At 40.6% G+C, this 20,096-nt stretch overlaps 1 protein-coding gene across 1 annotated transcript in view; it reads left to right on the top strand.

Moving 5' to 3' along the window:
- LOC126396201 (CD81 antigen-like) overlaps positions 1 to 10,677 on the top strand; it is a 42,751-nt gene extending 32,074 nt beyond the window's left edge. The window contains exons 4-8 of the mRNA XM_050054090.1: positions 362 to 436; positions 2,098 to 2,217; positions 3,192 to 3,287; positions 4,919 to 5,002; positions 6,696 to 10,677. Coding sequence (XP_049910047.1) covers positions 362 to 436; positions 2,098 to 2,217; positions 3,192 to 3,287; positions 4,919 to 5,002; positions 6,696 to 6,758 — 438 coding nt within the window. The 3' untranslated portion in view covers positions 6,759 to 10,677. The remainder of the gene's footprint in view (positions 1 to 361; positions 437 to 2,097; positions 2,218 to 3,191; positions 3,288 to 4,918; positions 5,003 to 6,695) is intronic.
- Positions 10,678 to 20,096: the final 9,419 nt, after the last annotated feature.

Raw genomic sequence — 20,096 nt, 5'->3', positions numbered from 1 at the left:
GGTTTATTTATGTCTTTTTAATAATGTGTTAATGATAAAGGATGTAAACTTGCTTTGGTTTCTCAGTTTTAAAAAAAGGTTTCAGATAAATCAGAGCCGGGCAGCTCAAACTTGTGTCCACGAGTTGAGACCTGATGTGAGATTTGATCATAGACTGTACGCCCAGTTCTCTGTCACACATTTGTTTTGTGAATGAGGACCTCTGTGTTTTGTTGAGTAACACTGATTGTAAATAAAACTTTTGTTTGTTTTCGAGGAAACTCCACAGGGCATCTTTAACCTTATAAAACCTCTCACATTAAAAGTAAAACCTTTGTTAGCTGAATCCTTAAACAGAATATGTTTCTCTTCTGTCCTGCAGTTCTTCGCCTGCCTGGTCATCCTGTTCGCCTGCGAAGTTGCAGCTGGAATCTGGGGCTTCATGCACAGAGACACTGTAAGACCGCAAACACACACTAGAAGCTAAAATATGCAGCACTGAGCCCAAAGGTGCAGTAAATACCTCTACAGGCTTTGTAAGGAAGGTTTAAATACACTGAAAGTAAGCCTCAGAAAATCAGGACCCTCATTTGTTTAAGGTGTTTTCAGCTATTCTGCTGTATTGAGTCTGAATTTGCCCTTTAGACTTACAAGTTCCTTCAGGTCCAGTGTTTGGAGCTTTTTGATTTTATGCAAAATTAGGTTTGTTGCTAATCTAAGCCGCAGTGACTGTGATGACGTTGTTGTTAAAACACCTTGTTTGCATCAGATGGTGTTTTGTTTGTGTCTTTTTTAAGATGTTCTAATGTCTTAAACAAGGTGCGATAACTGCTGTGGAGGCGTGTCATGACAATCACTGGTTGAGAAAGATGTGGTAAAATAAGTCATCATTAGCTTCATTTATATGCACAGATACTTTAAGACACAGTTTTTGTATGTAGTGTCATTATAGAGCTAAACATCTGTTTTGTTTTGTTTTTCAAAAAATAAATAACCAGTGATCTTTGAAAAACCCAGAAAGTCATTTAACGACACTTCCTGTTGTTCAGACGGTATTTCCAGAATCCTCAAAGACTCTTTTGACTAGGGCTGGGCGATAAGACCAAAATCTCATATCCCGATATAGGTCATCTCATATCCCGATAACGATACCTATCCCGATATGGTGATGGGGTTCCTAATAGGTAACGGTCCAAAAGTGGGTGGCAGGTCTGTTCTGTGACTTACAATCATGTCAAGTTTGTTAATAACACACTTTATTTTAAGTACAGTGAATTTGTGGTACAAAGGGTTTTTTTGTGCCATTTCCTGCTGCAGAGTGACTGAATAACAGACAGCTACTTGACAGAGACAGGAAACTAGCTCGAGGACATGGCCAAACAAAAGTATGATGCTAAATGATCTAATGACTAAGGAGAAATCTTGACCCTGGGGCTGAACCAGTTGGGAACCACTGGTCTAGACCTTTTTGGCAGCATAACTTCCTGACTTATTGTTATTATTATCAGTGTTATTTCCTTTTCCTTGTATTTGTCTTGTGTAAGTTTGAGAATGACTAAACTAAACATGCAGTGAGTAATTTAATGTAAAAATGGTCATTTTGCGAGTAAGGTAGGGTTTGGGTTTCACTGGTTATTTACTGTAAAAAAAAAAACCAAATGCTGCGCTCTGTGACTGGAGTGTAATAGTGATAAATGAGAAGTTCAAACTGGGGCTACTTTTAGAATGACAGAGAAGAGGAGAGGAAGTTGTCTCAGTGACTATGTGGAGGGTAAAAGTTGAACCAGGCTCAACTTTTTCCTCAAATGTGAGTCATCCCACACAGTGTCTGTGTGTGTTATGGCGGCGGATATTCCTTGAAACTCATAGATCGATTACACATCCCGGCTTTCCTGTTACAACATGCACACACCAACACAACTTTAGTTTTTTAACGCAGAGTCGATTTTGGTATGAATGCCCTGTAACTTTCTCTTTCATGTCATTTGATGCTTCATGTTGAGCGCCTCTGTCCTGTCTTTTTTTCCAAGCATATATTAAAACTGACTGATGAAGTTATCAAGTAACAACATAATGTTTGAGGCTGAGCCCATAGAAATGTCTCTGTTTGTATTTTAGGTGTCAAAGGAGATGATCAACTACTATGACTCCGTGTACGATAAGTTTGCGGCACAGTCCGCCACGAACCAGGAGGGCGCGAAGGCTACCGCCTCTGTGCTCAGGGTCTTCCACGAGACGGTACGAACATGCTCTGTGAAATGATCATTTGTTTTGTTTGTTTTGTTCAAATGTAACTTAAATTAGTTCCTCACAAGAAACATTTGAAACGTGAATTGAGAATAGTGAATACTTCTGCAAACCAGCTTGCCCACTTCGGAACTCTAGTAAGAAAAAATCGACACCTCGTATGAAGTTTTAACAGATCACTGTATAAAAAAATGCAGAATGCAAGCTGTTAAATGGAAATCTGACAATGTGAAGTCTGAACAGTTTATAGGTTTGACATGTGTATGATAAATAAAAAGGCAAGCGTGAGTAAGGGTTGAAAACTATGAGTCCGTCAGAAGAGCTCTCTAAAGGCCCTGACACCAAGCCAACTGTCAATGTTGGGCCATCGGTGAGCGTCTGTCATCCTAGTCGGTGCAGTGTGTCCTGCACAGTTTGCCCTTGTTGGCAGTAGTTGGCTTGTTTTCTGTCGATTCATTATATTGAGTCGGCATCAGCGACAGCAGATCCTGATGGTGAATGAAATCACTCTGATGGCAGTTCAGCTCAGCACTTAAGAAGACAGACAGAAGTGAGGAAAGTAAACAAAGAGATAAAGTCAAGAGGGAGAGAGGTCGAAACAAACTCATTATATAAGGTAAGATTGTTTTTCTTTTGCAAATGAGCACTTGAGCAGAAACATTTTATGATAGTTTGTGTTGCTGTTCACTGGTGCACGGTAAATTGCCCTGTTTTTTCTTTTAACTGGCTAACTAGCGTCAAGAGGCTCTTGCGGTTTTCCCTTTTGAATGACAAATACAGACTACCACCATCTCCTGGTGTGGAGGGGTATTTACTAGTCTTTTTGGCGGAGACACAGACGCACAGCTTTCGTCACCGCTGGTCCTCTTAAGTCAGTTTGGTGTTTCTGGGCCTTAACAACATATATACTGAACAGAGTGTGTGCAGAGGACGAGGATCATCACTGTGTTGTTTTTGTGTTTCAGCTGAGCTGCTGTGGGAAAGGCAAGGGGACCTCCGTATTCACAAAGTTAACAGACGCATTAGGCCTGACTGACATCTGCCCCAAGTCTAAAACAGATGTAAGTGCACTCATCCATCTCAGCACTTCCATTAGCACTGTCACGCTTCAGCAGCTTGGCCACACTTTATGGTTGTTTTCACATCATAGCTGGATGAAAGCAACACACGTTTTGAGTAGGTAAGTCAGACCCAGTAATGACAATAACACAACCAGGTTTACATTAAGCATCATTCAGAAGGTTATACAATACCACGTCATCACAGAGTAACGTTTTATCTCCTTGGTAACGGATATAAAAGCAAGAGGGTCCAAGTTCAGGGTGTAATGTTATGAGACAGTAGTACGTCCTGATTGTGTGCATACTGCATGCAACAGTACGTACTTTATAAGGGTAGATGCTACCTACTAAAAGTAAAAAGAAAAAGCATGCAATTTGGAAAGCAACACTGAATGTCTTTGACCTTTGACCCCTCAGACTGCATTAAAAACAAAGACATGGTGGTATAAAGGATATTACTGCATGGGCTTTGGAACACTTTGGAAAACCACTGTCAGTGAACATAGCTCATCGCTGCATATACAAATACAAGTTAAGACTCTGCCATGCAAAGTGGCAGCCAGATATAAACAACATCTAGAAACACAGCTGATTTCTCTGAGGCTGAGTCCACGTTTCAAATTGTTTTTGGAAATCATGGATGTCGTGTCCTCTGAGCTAAAGAGGAAATGAACCATCCAGATTGTTACCAGCTCAATGTTCAAAAGGCAGAATTTGTGATGGTATGGGGGTGTGTTAGTGCCCCTGGCATCGTGGGTAACTTGCACATTATGAAGAACAAAATACCCCAGGCCCCAGACTGCTGAGCAGCTGAAGTCATATATAAAGCAAGAACGAGGAAGAATTTCACTTTTAAAACTTCAACAGTTTGTCTCCGTAGTTCTCAACTACTTGCTGGGTGTTGCTTAAAGAAAAGATGATGTAACACAATGGTAAACATGCCACTGTCCAAACTGTTTTAGAACATGTTCCAGGCATCGAATTCAGAATAAGTGCGCAGTTCTTGTAACAATTAAATAAGGTTTATCAGTTTGAAAATAAAACATCTTGTCTTTGGACTGTATTCAATTAAGTATAGGTCAAGAAGCATCTACAAATCATTGCATTCTTTTTTTATTTTTGTTTTACACAGCGTCCCAACATCAAAACAACATCTGTGATGCAGAGAATCACTGAAGGCTGTATTTAGGGTTGGAGCCTCAAGACAGCTGCTTAAATCTCAGCTGAGAAATATGCAGGGGAAGTTACCGGTACTTGTGACTTGTGCTTCCGAGGGACCTTCACTTGATTTCTTGGCAGCACATTGACATTACTGAAATGACCTGAGTCCAGTCCAAGCCTCCAGGTTGCCAGGATTGTCTTGTGTTTGGTTTTCTGGAACTGATGTTTTCCAGTGGATTTAGCCAATAGTTTTAGGAGAAGCAGCAGCGGCCTTCACTTCCAAAGAAATCAGTGGATTGATTAAAAGGACTGGGGTGTAATCATAACAGACTAAAGGTTACTGGGAAATAAAATTTAAAATAAATGCAAGTTGTAATGATGTTTTCCTCCTCTGCATGTTTGAATTGAAATCTGTAGACTTATAAACACGACTTTGTCCAGAAATATCAGTTTTTATTTTCTCTTTGCAGGATTGCCACACGAGGATCAATGAATTGTTCTCAGAGAAGATCTACCTGATCGGTATCGCCGCTCTGGTGGTTGCAGTTATTATGGTGAGAACATGAAGCTGCACATTCAATGACGTCGTGTTTTTCTTTCTTGTACTTACGAAAAGAATACAGAAGATGTCGTAACATGACCACCATAACATGGGACAGTGGATACTGAGTTCAGTGTGTGACCATGATCCTTCTTTTGATCAGAACGTTTTTTATTTCAGTCTTCATTTCGCCAGTTTTATTACTTTAGTACTGAGTGAAGATTCTAAAAGGTTCCTCTTGTATTTCCTGTAAGAATGTTTGTTAATGCAGTAGCTGACAAGGACACTATAAAAGATCAGGAAGTAAAAAGGGACCAAAGTCTTTATTGTCGCAACAAAATAGCAATGAAAGGATCCAGAAGTATACAATTCTAATATGAATAAACACCATATTCTTTATTATTTAAAAACAAAACAGAGACTCCTCGACTCTGATCGGTTGTTGTTGTTTTACTACAGTGTTCACACCAGGAGAAGCCAGAGGAACATTTTTATATATATTATATATAGATTATCTGTCTCATGTACTACTTGTCAGGATACAGTGGCAGTTTCAGCAAATATGACAAAAAGCTAGTTATCTACTGTCGTTTTAAAGCCTGGACATTAGAGTGATAATAATCTTACTTTTGGAAGGAAATTGAATTTATGTATTCCTTTGAGCTTTACAGTGGCGTGCAAAGGTTTCGGCATCCCTGGTCAAAATTTTCTTTACTGTGAATAGTAATATGAAGATGAGCTGATCTCCAAAAGGCATGAAGTTAAACATGAAACGTGCTTTTCAACATTTTAAGCCAGATCAGTGTATTCATTTTGTTTTGTAAGATTTTAGGGCGAAAAAATGAAAGGAGCACCATGCAAATGTTTGGGCACCATGAAATTTGAGCTCTCAGATGACTTTTACCAGGGTCTCGGACCTTAATTAGCTTGTTAGGACTCTGGCTTGTTCACAATCGTCGTTAGGAAAGGCCAGGTGATGCAAATTTCAAAGCTTTATAAACACTCTGACTCCTGAAACCTTGTACCAACAATCAGCAGCCATGAGCTCCTCTAAACAGCTGCCTAGCACTCTGAACACTAAAATAACCGATGCCCACAAAGCAGGAGAAGACTATAAGAAGATAGCAAAGTGTTTTCAGGTAGCTGTTTCCTCAGTCAGTAATGTCATTAAGAAATGGCAGTTAACAGGAGCTGTGGAGGTCAAGATGAGGTCTGGAAGGCCAGGGAAACTTTATGAGAGAGCTGCTTGTCGGATTGTTAGAAAGGCAAATCAAAACCCCTGTTTGACTGCAAAAGACCTGCAGGAAGATTTGTCAGACTCTGGAGTGGTGGTGCACTGTTCTACTGTGACACCTGTACATGGAAGCGTCCTCTTTGCTTCAGGCCCTTTTCCTTTTTTGCTTTTTTTAGACTGTAAAAGATTGAAATTAAAAAATAATCCTGTTTAGATTAATAAAGAAATGTTTGATCTTTAACTTTTTGCCTTTTGGAGATCAGTTCATCTTCTACTTATTTAACTATTCACAGTAAGAGAAATTTGGACCAGGGGTGCCCAGACCTTTGCACCCCACTGTATTTGGCTGTTTACAAATCAAACTTAGGCTGTAAATATTTGCTGGACCTGCCAACTCTGCTCCTGTGACATCACATTTTCACTGAGGATAAGAATCTAATCAGCACTTCTCTGCTTGTGTCCGCCCTCCCAGATCTTCGAGATGATCTTCAGCATGGTGTTGTGCTGCGGGATCCGCAACAGCCCAGTGTACTAAAGCGACGGGCCGCCAGCCTGCTCGCCAATGAAGGAAGGACGACCTCTCCGTCTCCGTCTCATTCTTTTCCTTTTCTTTTATAAGCAGGAAACGTCGCATATATTGCTTGCTGGATTTAGTCAGCTCTTTGAGAAGACAACATAAACCATCCTCCATTGAGCATTTTAATTACACTGTCAATTATTTTTTTGTTAGTCACAGATGCTGTTATGCATATTTGACCAGTGCTATCCTAACCTGATATGTAGATATTATATCACACTGTCACACATGAATGACATTCACCAGTTTCGGTGCTCTAATCCTTTAGTGACGCATTAGTTGTTTACTGCTTCCTTGCCTATGAACATGCTCTTATATTCTTTGTTTTATGGATGGTTTTTTTTTCACTGTTTTATGTATAAACTGTATATAAATATATATATTAACAGTGCTTTATGACTGCCTAAGCATGGAAATTGTATTACAGTAGATCCTTCTCCTGTATTCTTCCTGCACTCTCTGCTTGTTTGTCTTGCTCTAGACTGAACCAGATGATGGTGTATACGACCGGCACTAGTGAAGCACTAGTGTTGGCTTCACCATGCCACATAGAGGTGAACACACACGAACACACGTCCCTGTCCTACAGACCATTGTCTTGGTTCACACCCACACTGCTGTGTGATGTCTGCAGGAACTGACTAAAGAAGGAATCTCAGTTATTCTTGGAAGCTGGAACCAAAGTCAAAGTGACCTGATGTCTGTCATTTTGGCCCTCTGGAATTATTCGTTGATCTGTCTTTAGCTGTTTGTCGTTCATCATGTGTCCAAAATTGTCTGAGTGCTCAGTTGCATAAAACGTTTAAGGAAAGTGTTTCCCTCAGTAGTTGTCTTTAGATTATCCTGAGATAAAATGAAGTCAATTCAGATGTAGGAGTAACCACCTACATCTCAAATTTTGTCAAAAGCCTTAATTGTGTAGTTAAAAAAAGGCTTTTCGTTGTGAGTATTGAACATGTAATGTCTGATTTTCCCAAACAACAACAGAAGAGACTGAGAAGTCATTATTTCATCTTAGGAATTTGTTTAAAATTTCTGGAAACCTCCTTTGGTGCATTTTTTTTTGTGAGAAACCATAACATTAAGATGAATCTAAAAACTTAGAGGTTTTATACAACTGTGCCCTTATTTGTGGAGGCAGCTCACTTAACACTCAAACCATTTCTCCCAAATCAGAAAAGTCCAATTGAAATATGACCCATAATGTTTGGCTGACACTCCTGTTGCGTCCATGTTTTGGTCTTGCGCTTTTTTCCACCAAACATTGACCATCAGTACATCGTCCAACTGTCCCTGGTTGGTGAAAGTCCAGCCCGTATTCAGTGTAACGGCAGAAAGAGTCTTGGTTTGGTGTTCTGAATCTGGGTTGCCTTGTCTGGTTGAGTCTAGTCCTGTTTCGTCTGACCTGGTTGTGTCATTGTACTCGCCCTCTGGCTTCACAGCCTACTAACCCTTCCTTGTTGTCCCCATTCATGTAATTGCTCCCAGTGCAGGGCAAGAACAGGGTGAAAGCAGCTCGTCTGTCCCGAGCCACCCAGTGGTTCGCAGCAAGCTTGTTACCCCCGTGCTTATGTTGCTTGGCTGTTGGTTTGGCCCTGTATGCACCCCCGAGAACAGTTTAAGCTAGTGTGTTTGCGTGCACATACAGAACAGGGGCGGACACAAAATCATGAACACCAGTGCAGTTGAATCAAACTGTGTGCGAGATGAATGGAGGCCCATTCCTGCCAGAAAGACTAATTAATGAAAAACTAGTAACGATTAAAGAAGATTTATGAGGGATGCAGGGACTTCTGGAATCCCCCTCAAACCACAACTTAGGGCAACCCAGTTGCCAGAATAAGTCTTGGTGTTTTAAGTTTCTGCAAACGCAGATGTTACATTTATACATTTCATATATAGTTGATTTGTTGTAACTTTCAAAACATAGCAGGAAATGTATTGACCTTTCAATTAAAACAAAAACAAAAAAAATTTGTCGTTTAAAAAACAGCTGGGAAAGTCCCGACCTTCTGTTAAAAAATACCCACTTTTGTCGCTACAGTCGCAATTTGCAACTATGAACATGGCCGGAAATGTCCCGACCTTCCGTTAAAAAATACCCACTTTTGTCGCTACAATCATCGGTGGAAATGTCCCTACCTCATGTTTTTTTTAAACTTGTAGCTAACAACACAGCTGGAACACAGCTCATGGCTGAAAATATCCCAACCTCCCGTTAAAAAATACCCACTTTTGTCGCTGCAATCATCAGTGGAAATGTCCCTACCTCATTTTTTTTTTTTTTTTTTTTTTTTTTAAACTTTCTTCTAGCTTTTAGTTAAAAAACACAGCTGGAAATGTCCCGGGCTGTTGTCAAAAAAGACAGGCCTTTTGTTGGCACAGAAGTAGCTGGAAATGTTCTGACCTCTCTTTAAAAAATACCCACTTTTTTGGTACAACCATGCCTAGAAGTATCCCAGCCTCTCATGAAAAAATACTTTCTTTTGTCACTGCGGACATGGCTGGAAATGTCCCAACCTCCCGTTAAAAAATACCCACTTTTGTCACTGCGATCATGGCTGGAAATGTCCCAACCTCCCCTTAAAAAATACCCACTTTTGTCGCTGCGATCATGGCTGGAAATGTCCCGACCTTGCGTTAAAAAATACCCACTTTTGTCACTGCGAACATGGCTGGAAATGTCCCAACCTCCTGTCAAAAATGACCTGCTTTTGCTGTTCGTTGGTCTGGAACAGTGGTCGCTGGTGTCTCACCTAGGTGTCACATCATGCACCATCCCCTCCTGATGAGAAACTCGTTTCACGTGTAATCTGAACTACATAACTTTAGAAAGTGTTGATATGAAATGTAACATAGCTGTGGTGTGCAAAAAACTTACATCATTGTATTCTGGTTACTGGGCTGCTTATAGTATCTTCTAATTAATATTCTAATTGATATGTTATTACGTTTGTTTCACTAATTAATTTCAGGGCTGTTGTATCAGACTGTATTAGATTTTACAGGTATTCGTGATTTTGTGTCTGCTCTCTGTAAATCCGTCTGTAGCTGTCTATGGGTGATCGCAGTGGTAGTATTTGTATTAGTACAGGGCAGCGCAGTCACATTACCAGCTACAGTGTTGACCACAAATCAGTCTTAACTGCCCCGCTGAAGTTCAGCCAATCAGAGCGCTCCCACCGGGCATCTGACCACGCTGTTCATTCAGTCCCGCAGGGTTCTCACTCCACCACGTAGGCTTCGAAGTATTTTGTCCTGAGGTCTGTTCCTACAAGATCCTGCTGCCGCTGACACTAACGCATAACTGCACAGCACCGCAGTGCTCTAAGTTTCACGCATCCTAAACACACACACACACTCACATTAAATCATATCATCTTGTGTAACCCTTCATATTATCACAGCTTTTGTCAACCAACTAAAAACCTTGTCTTGTTAACATCTCATACTTAAACTGAGAAACAGTAAAAGTGTCTTGTAATATTTACAGCTCTGACGTACTAACGAAAATCATGAAGGCTGTAGAAAGACAATGTATGCCTTTTTTCTTCTTGTATTGTGATATCTGTGTTTGGTACGTCGTCAAAAGGAGTCTCGACGGAAAGGGTGGAAGATTTTGTGGCAGTGGCAACTGACAGGAGTCGAACCTTCAACACATCAGCTAGTTTCTCCCCACTGAAAAAAAAAGTATGACAGCTTCCATCAGTTGAGTATTCCCCAGTGATGAGGACACTAGCGGTGTTTCTCTGACAGTGCTGCCCATGTTGCTGCCTTTTTAATTTGGGACCCACTGCCACATAAATCTCAGCCCCTCTCTACTCTGTAGACTTTGGTTTGCCCAAATATAAAGGGATTAAATGTATTTTACAAATAATCAGGTGTTTTCTTGTCTGTTTTTTTTTTGGGAATCATAATATGAAAAGTTTCCCTGTTATAATTTACTTCTAAAAGGTTTATTATATTGACTTAATGCACTGCCGGAAATGTGTGATTATAGAAATTAATAACATCAATCTCTATTGTAATCAGGGCACCATCTTATTACAAATACTGCTGCTTGCAACAAGCTCTGTACAAACTCCAGGTACCAGAAAAAAATATGACAATGTTTTATGTTGAGTAGGAAAAAATAATGAAAACCTAGTCATAGAGGTGCATTAAACTCTAAATATCTACAATCCAAACCTCATCTTGCTTCGTATACTGCAAGGCTCATTGTTTATGACTTCTCTCGGTTATAATAAAACATTGTAGTGTATTGTCCATTTTGCAGTTTCAGTCACCACCATAGAGTCTTTCACCCTGGGGATGCTGGGGACAAGTCCCCACCATGTTTGAAATGGCCAAAAAATATATAAAAATGTTCTGAAAAATAGCTTCCATCAAGAAATGTTAAAAAATTCTGAGAAGCTTTAAGTTTTCTAAGAATTTCCCCTCAAAGTTAAGACTAGGTCCTGGTAAAGATAAGTTATTCACAAAGCAACCTAGCCCTTAAGAGAGCTCTTATGGTGGGTTAGGAGTAGGGAGGAGGACTTTTAAGAAGCTTAAGAGTTTCTTAATTAGATTAGAAATGGCAGAACAACAAAGAGGTCAGATAAATACTCCCCAAATGCTGGATGATAGTGAGTTAATCAAATGCTACAGATTAGATGGTGCATTGGGGAAACATAGATTCCCTACCCAATGCAATAAAGATATAATGCTATAATATATTTGGCAACTGGAAAAATGAAACAGTGCAGCAGTGATGACTTGAGTCTGCCTCAACCTTCCATCAGCAGAGTGATCACACTAATAACACTTTCACAGTCAGCAGTTCATTTCATTTCCACTGGGTGTCCACATTTTGCTCACAAAAGGACAACCAATCACACCTGTTACAAGAATGCTTCACACCTAGCAACAGCGTCAACCACACCTCTCTTACATAGAAATTTCTGTCCTTTCCTTTCCCAAAAGTGCCCTGAGAATTCTTCCAAATCACTCCCAAGACTTCCTCTACGGCGCTGGGCTTTGTAATTGAATATAAATGGATCAGTGTGTCACATGGTCATTTAAGGAGGTTACTGCCCCAAACAAAGGAGGACTGAGAAGTGAATCACACCAACCTGTGTGTTGACCCAGCAGCAGTAACATTAAAGGAGAAAAGTTTGTCTACAGGGGAAGAAATATTTGAAAGCATCCCAGAATGTATAGACATTTTACAATAAATTGGAAGCAGGAAACACGTCCCCTCCCCCAATGTTAAAACAAAACCTATGCCCTTAGTAAAAGTCGAGGCTATGCCCTTTTAATGTGCTGCTTTTTCTTGACAATACAATACCCTACTCAGCTCTATTGGATATTTACAGCCTTTTTTTTTAAAGGAGCAGACTTTAACAGAAGAGCTAGACTTGATCATGCAGTGTAAAATGTTCACCCAGCCTTGAAGCCATTTGTGATCCAACAAGCAAGTCTCAGTGTTCCCAGGCTGTATTTGAGCAGTCTGTGTATCTGTTTTCATCAGAGTTCATTTTCACTTTCACTCTCTGCTTCCTGTGAAGTTTGAAGAGTAATATTTCCCCCAGACAGTGTTTCTGGAGGAAGTCCAAACAGGTGCACACTCAGTGAGACTGGTGTTGGTTATTCAGGTCACATGATCACGCTCAAAATAACTTATTGAGGTTGTAACATGCACAGTACTCAAGCAAAACATCTTCATCTTCAACAGGAACTTTGCCTATTTTTCTTAAACTAAAGTCTGTTCAGAACACAGCCCTGCCTCTAATAAACGAGTTGGGTGTGGGTGTCTTCTCTCGGTGCTGCTCTGTGGAGGGTCTCAGTGGATTTTAGAGACACTTTAAGCTTCACATCCAAACAAAGAGCCTTTTTCAGACAAGCTAAACAAAACATTACTGGCTTCATCTACCTGCTCACCTTCCCCTACGTCCCTAACCTCGGTGTCATTGTCTCCTTTCACCAATCTATCAAACACATCACCAAAACAGCCTTCTTCCATCTCAGAAACATCGTCCGCCTCTGTCCATCCCTCTCCAACTCAACTGCAGAGACTCATTCATGCATCCATCACCTCCAGACTTGATTACTACAATGCTCTTCTCTACAGTTCATCATCCAAAACTCTCAAGAAACTGCAGTGTATCCAGAATTCAGCCGCACCCGTGACCACATCACCCTCACTCTTCATAACCTCCACTGGCTCCCCATCCCCCAGCCTATCCACTTCAAACTCCTCACCATCACCTAAAGCCCTCCACAACCTGGCTCACCCCTACCTGTCTGAGCTCCTCCACCACCACCAGGACGAACCACCACACCTGAGGGGGCAGGGCCTTATCCATAAATTCCTAAATACATCAGAGACTCTCCCTCACTCTCCACCTTCAAGAAATCCCTAAAAACACACCTCCTCAATACTGGGTTCTTCTCCTCCCTCTCTGCATTGTTTCCCTTCTTATGGATTGTTTCATATTTGATTTAAATTCTGTTTTGTTTTGTTCTTAATCTCTGTAAAGCGTCTTCAAGTATCTAGAAAAGGCATGTTGTCATTCAGATACAGTTGTCTTTATGTCACTGTTCCTCACAGCTTCATTCAGACACAACAGGACATTCATATGGAAGTTTGAGCACCACTCAGTCTGGAAGTCCACCTTCAGAGAGTGTCACGGATTACAGTGGAATTAGATTTGTGTGCCGGGAAGGACTGAATCATGAGTGTAACAGATGACCTGAGCCGGGAAAAAGGGATTCTCATGCTCATAATGATCAAAGCTGCTCACTCACGCTCACTTCAGGCAGTCTGAGTCCCTGAGCACAAACCTAAACTGAGAGCAGATGGTCACCTGCTCAGTCTGACCTGGAAGTGAAGGGTGATTCTGTTAGAGCCACTACCTTCAAAATAAAAGCTAGGCAGTTGCCTCTTTTAACCACCAGATGGAGACAAAGCTTGGTGTTTGGTGTCTGTATAATCTTAATTAATTGCTCAAAACAGTACAGCAGTAGTAGTGGTGGCTGGTGGTGTCAGCTTTGTGTTTACTTATATTTCTATTGCTGTTTTCTGAACCAGATGTTTCTTTTTTTCCATTTCTATAAATAGTCTTCACAGAATTGTAAGTAAAACATTCATGAATGAGGATTATTGTCACTTCTGATCTTAATGCTGCCCTCAGAAATCTAACGAGTTTGATCTAAGGTATTTGGGTTTACTGTGATATGATCAAACTCCATGTGAAGAACCTAATAATAATAATAATATTATGGGCTGTGGCTTCATCTTGAATTACAGCATTTTTAAGCATTTACACTCACCGGCCACTTTATTAGGTACACCTTGCTAGTACTGGGTTGGACCCCTTTTGCCTTCAGAACTGTCTTAATTCTTGGTGTCATAGATTCAACAAGGTGCCGGAAACACTCCTCAGAGATTTTGGTCCATATTGACATGATGACATCACACAGTTGCTGCAGATTTGTCAGATGCACAGCCATGATGTGAGTCTTCCGTTCCACCACATCCCAAAGGTGCTCTACTGGATTGAGATCTGGTGACTGTGGAGGCCATTGGAGTACAGTGAGCTCATTGTCATGTTCAAGAAACCAGTTTGAGATGATTTGAGCTTTGTGACTGATGGCTTTGTGAAGTAGCCATCAGAAGATGGGTACACTGTGGTCATAAAGGGAATCAGGGAAATAGAAAGCAGGTGGGTGTGGAAGGTCAGGCAGCTGTAGGGATGATGAGAGAAAGTGGGAACAGGTGAGGAGGTGGTTGGGAAGATCAGGTGACTGGGACTGAAGGGAAAGGATTTATTAGTGTGCAGGAGGTAGTGGCTGGAGTCAGAGTCAGTAATATGGCCAGAGCAGATGGAAGATTCAGAGGGCATTTGGTGGACTGGTAGACAGTGGCCATGAACATGTTTGAGGAAATGAAGTGGCTGGAGCAGAGACTATAAAAATAATTGACATAGCCAAAGTGACGTCACCAACAGGTTTGAGGATTTCTGTTTTGAAGCTGTGAGGCATTTTGGCCGTTGGTATCCTGAGTTTTTGGAGCCAGAAGTGGCCATTTTTGCAGGAGAGGGTGGAGCTGTGGAGGAGTGAAGGGTGGACCTGACTGAGAACCTAAGGACACAATGCAGAGGGTTCTACCGAATTGTCAATCACAAGGTAGCCACGCCCTAACCCATTCATAAACCAATTATGTTTCATACACAAAAAATATATTGTTATTATGGATTTCTCTAAATGTACTCATAAATCATCAGAAAAAATAAAGTTTTTTTTTTTAATACAGAAACCACTTAAAAATAAAAATGACAATAAACGATCTGTTAAAATAGATATTTCTTTCAATAGAAAAACGTGAGTTAATTCATTTTTAATGAATAGTTAACTCATATCAGTGAATACACTGATGCTTGAAAACACATTGCATGTATATTTTGTATTGTATTTGTCATCAAGACAAAATATTGTCAATTTCTGAAATATCTTCAGAAAACAGTGCGTTTAAAACCTCCTGAGAAGAATATTCTTTATTAGTTGATATAATCAATAGCATGCATGATAAGCTCATTGCCTCATTAGAAAATCAAATCAGAGCAGTGTTTCCCGAGTGAAACAGTATCTCCCTTTTCATTCTTCAGTGACATTCACACTGCAGTCGCGTGGGTCTACTGCAGTCCACTTTAGATGATGTGGAACACTGTGATTCATTCAAATAAGTTTGTGCATTTGGGTTGAGTCAGAGGAGTGTAATCATAAATGTAGACATCCTAGAAAAGTTACATCCATAGGAATGGACAGGGGATCTTAACGGGCTAAAGCATACCTGCTGTATCGTCTATTTTACTCTAAACGGGACCATAATTTACAAAATGAACATCACACTGTATTGAAGAAGACTTTAAACTAGTGATCGAGACAATAAACTCATTAGGCACATGTTTACTGTGGTGATAAATAAAGTCAGTAAGGTCTTTTTCACATAGAATTGTATACAATCAGTGTTGTATTCAGTGTAGTCGCCCCCTGCTGGCCTTTAGAAAGAATGCAAGTTTAAGACACCTCAGCATTAACTTAACTTTTCAGACCCGAATGTTACGTCCACTTCTTTTATCCAGTTTGTGGGCTGATGGGAAGGACACAGAAGCAGATTGCGACAGAGCTTCAATCAACACTGCAGATACACACAGGCCCAAAACACACACATGCTCAAACAGGACCTATATACATGCATTAGACAGAGAGATGTCAGTGATCTGCCTTGCTCAGGGCACCTCAGCAGTGCCCAGGAGGCAAACCAGCACATCTCAAGCTACCAGTCACACTCCATATTTGGTTCCAGACAGGGGGACCTGACCCAGCGACCCTCAGGTTCCCAACCCAGGTCCCTATGAACTGAGCTACTGCTGCCCCCAGACTGAACAATAAAGATTACAGGCATGAATTATGTAGATCGCAGCCATATGGTCATGTGGGAGCAATATATTCAAAGCTGACTTCTTTCCTTGTGCTCGTCTAAAGTGACCTGCTGCGTTTTAAAGTGCCAAAACCGTTAAAGAAACCTGAGAGAGTGGACTCAAATGAGTGTGAGCAAAATGGGGATTACACGCTCAAATCTGATTCTCTAAAATGCTGACCTGCAGACTAAGTGCTGCTCAAATTTTGCTCTCTCCAAATCTGTTGTTGATTTGGACAGAGCCAGGCTAGCTGTTTCCCCCTGCTTCCAGTCTTTATGCTAAGCTAAGCTAACTGCCACCTGGCTGGAGCTTCATATTTAGCACACACACATGGAAATAGTATCAGTGTTTTCTCATCTAACCATTGGCAAGGGAGCAAATTCCCAAAATGTCAAATTATTCCTTTAACTACCCCTAACATCATTAAACAGGAGCTACATGACCTTTTTCATAATTCAGGATTAAGTGAATTAACACATTCCTAATAGAGCCTAACTCACACAGTTGAATGTTTGGATAAATCAGAGGCATTCAGTTTGACTCTCGTGGCGTTTTATAACCCTGGACAATAGGATCCAGGTGGCCGTCTACAATACATGTGGTGCAAGGAATGCCTTTGAAGCTACACGCCCAAGAAACTTCCTCCTGTGGACACGCTAACGAGGCAAGTCCAGGTTAAATGACTGATACAAGTAAATCAGCTTGAGAACTTTTCATCCTGCTGCCACTTAAATTGATGACTTTATACACAAAAGCAAAGTGATGCAGCGGACAAGGTTCAAGTCTCTGTCAAATAATAGTATTTATCAGATGTGTGGCATGTGATGGGTGTTTGACTGAAAGAACGTTATTTTGTGCCTACTGAGTTGAGAGATAAGTAACACAATCAGTTCAGTTTAGGACTCGATGTTACAATCCCTGATGCACATACTTGAGACTATGAGTGAGAGTGATAGTGTCATCCGGGGGTTTCCGAGTGGGAGCCAAAGGGTTAAGGTTAGAAGGATGGAACAGTAGGAAAGGGCATAGGAAAGGCAGGGCCGAGGAGAGACATCTGTGCTGACTGAACTCTCCCTTCCCTCGAACCCTGCTGTTGTTCATGGTATTTCGGGGCCCAAGTAGTGTCTCTTCTGTCAATACATAGCCACCGTCTCGCCTGTTCGGCATTGGCTTCCAGCTCAAGCCTCCTCCACAGCATCCTCACAGGGTGCAGTGAACTCTATGATGTAGACGACACCAATGAGGAGAACTCAAAGCACAAGGTCTCGTCTGACGTTAGTAGAGATGATCTCAGACGGGAAGCGTAGGCGCTGGTTCAGATCTGCCACTGTCTTTGCTGTGAATCAGTGACTACATTTACTTTACTATTTATTTTTAAATATTCTACTATTTTTCCGAATATGACAGTATTTGGAATTTGATGTGGGTCACGTAAACGGCATATTCCATTTAGTTATTCAAATTTAGGATATGCCTGTATTATTTGGGTTTTAATCACTTTGTGTAAAGGAGCTGCTCATGTGAAAATAAAGACACAACTGCAACTGTTTCATGTTTAAGTGAAACAGTACTTTCTCCTGAGAGCAGTGACCTTCCTCTTGACTCTATGCGTCTTTGCTGCAGCCATGTCTGCTACCAATCAGGAAATATCTGGTGTTAGGTAATTACATTTTCTGAAAGACAAGCTGAGAGCCATTTAAAATCAATCTGTGGGCCACAGTTGGCCCCTGGGCCAGACTTTGGACATGACTGCCTTAATGTCTTTGAGCTCATTGTTTTGGTTTAACAGCCCGTAACTTTAGTGTTTGGTTCACTCACTGCTCTCTTGGTTGGTGTAATTTGTTCTGCTTTCTTTGAGTGGACCTGTGTAAGCCATGTTTCACAGTTTCCCTCCCCCACTCTGTACGATGCTACTTTATCTCTACGCATAATGTCTCACTGCCAGTTTGTGATTAATAGCCGACAGTCCTGGATGCTCTGAATTCCAACAGCCACTCTCGATCCTAATGAACCGTCTCTGCCACATTAGCAGTGAGAACAAGAAAACAATCTTTAAAACCAAAGCAATCCCCCTAAAAGATACCTTTCAGAAAATGTTTTCACTCACAAAGGTCAAGTTGCTGTTCATTTTAACCTAACAAGCCAATAGCAGGAGATTTCAGATTTAAAGGACTCTCCATCGGCTTATATTCATGTATCAGTATCACGACCACTGAGTAACTTATACCATCCTGTGTCAAATGGGGAGTAACCCATTCATTTCTCTGATCTGGACACTGTTTTCCAAAAGTATCGTCAGGCTCTGAACCCATAAACTTTCAGCAGGACTAAGGTTATCATAGCTGTATGCAGCTTTTTGGAAATCAGGCCCTGGTTCTGTAAGAGAACATGCTGCGACTGAATGATATTGAAGTTTGTGACTGATTTTATAATGAAATATGATATAATATTAAATCAATTTAACATTTTATTTTCAGGTTCTGTGTGCATTATGTACGATAACTAAACGACTAACGATACGCTAAAGCTTTATAAACATACTTTCACATCTAAATATGTTTAGTTACTTGCTAAATCAAAATTAAAACTCAAATGACAGATAATTTTCAGTGCCACTAAACCACATTGTATAATGATTAGAAAAATTAATGTAAATTTGACATTTCATTTTGATTTTTAACTGGTTAAGCCAAGACCATGTCCACGAAAAATCATTTAATTTAATTTTCATTAAAATGAGCCACAATCAGGACAAGATACAAATGCAAAAGTTCAGTTTGCAATTTAATTATCAGGTTAGGTGTTTAGGCTCCAAACACGGGTGTTTTTTAGCAACCTGTTGCTGTTATTCCAGCAGGGATTGTGCTTCTAAAGCAAAGTATTTTAACCCAAAGTGTTTTTTTGCCAAAACTTAACCACATGTTAACCTAAGCATTGTTGAAAGTTTTAAATTATCTACATATTCGTGGTACAAATGTACACTGCCAAGTGTATTTTGTGGTGATTGGGCTGGGTTTAGAGTGCACTGAAATTTATTTGTCAATGTAGTTTTAATTTAAATTCTGATTCACGAATAATTATGAAGAATTTTTAAATGAAAATTGTTTTTTTTTGTGACTTTTTTTTTTCATATATCATGTACACAGTAACAGAATTAAAACTGTATTTGATTAAATCATGTAATTTCTACACTGGCAGCCACAAACTCCAAAGTAGAAACATAAAGAACAAAAATGAAAAGCTGCGTTTGATGTATGTTTCAGAGCTGTTTGCCCCGTGGATGACAAACGATGGTAACATTTATGCTGGCACAAATTGTGGTAACTGAATTGCATTCCTTCACCTGCTCTGGGACTGTCCAGCTGAGACCAGACAGTAATGTTGGAGTCACTCTAAACTGCCTGTGGACGTTGGGTTGTTTATCTACTTAAGACTAATTCTTTACAACTGGAAGGAACATAAACCAGACTGCCTCTTTAAAGGTTCATGACTGGAGGAGGACCTGGACTTGCTGAACACTGAATGTGCAGCCTGCCTGTTGAAAGACTTTGATAAGGGCCTGGGAGACCAGTGGGACTCTGTCTGTACACTTTTCAATTCTGAACATGTCAAATACTGCCACTATATCAGTGATTTTGGCGTCAGACACCAACGCAAAAAGGCACCTCTCTTGGTGCCAGACGGGCTGGTCTGAGTATTTACGGGGATTTTCACACACAGCCATCTCTAGGGTTTACAGAGGATGTTCTGAACAAGAGAAAATATCCAGTGAGCCAAAATGCCTTGTTGATGCCAGAGGTCAGAGGAGAATGGCCAGACTGGTTCAAGATGATAG

Source organism: Epinephelus moara, chromosome 1, assembly GCF_006386435.1.
Source record: "Epinephelus moara isolate mb chromosome 1, YSFRI_EMoa_1.0, whole genome shotgun sequence".
Classification (NCBI taxonomy): domain Eukaryota; kingdom Metazoa; phylum Chordata; class Actinopteri; order Perciformes; family Serranidae; genus Epinephelus; species Epinephelus moara.
This window is presented reverse-complemented; position numbering and strand designations above follow the sequence as displayed.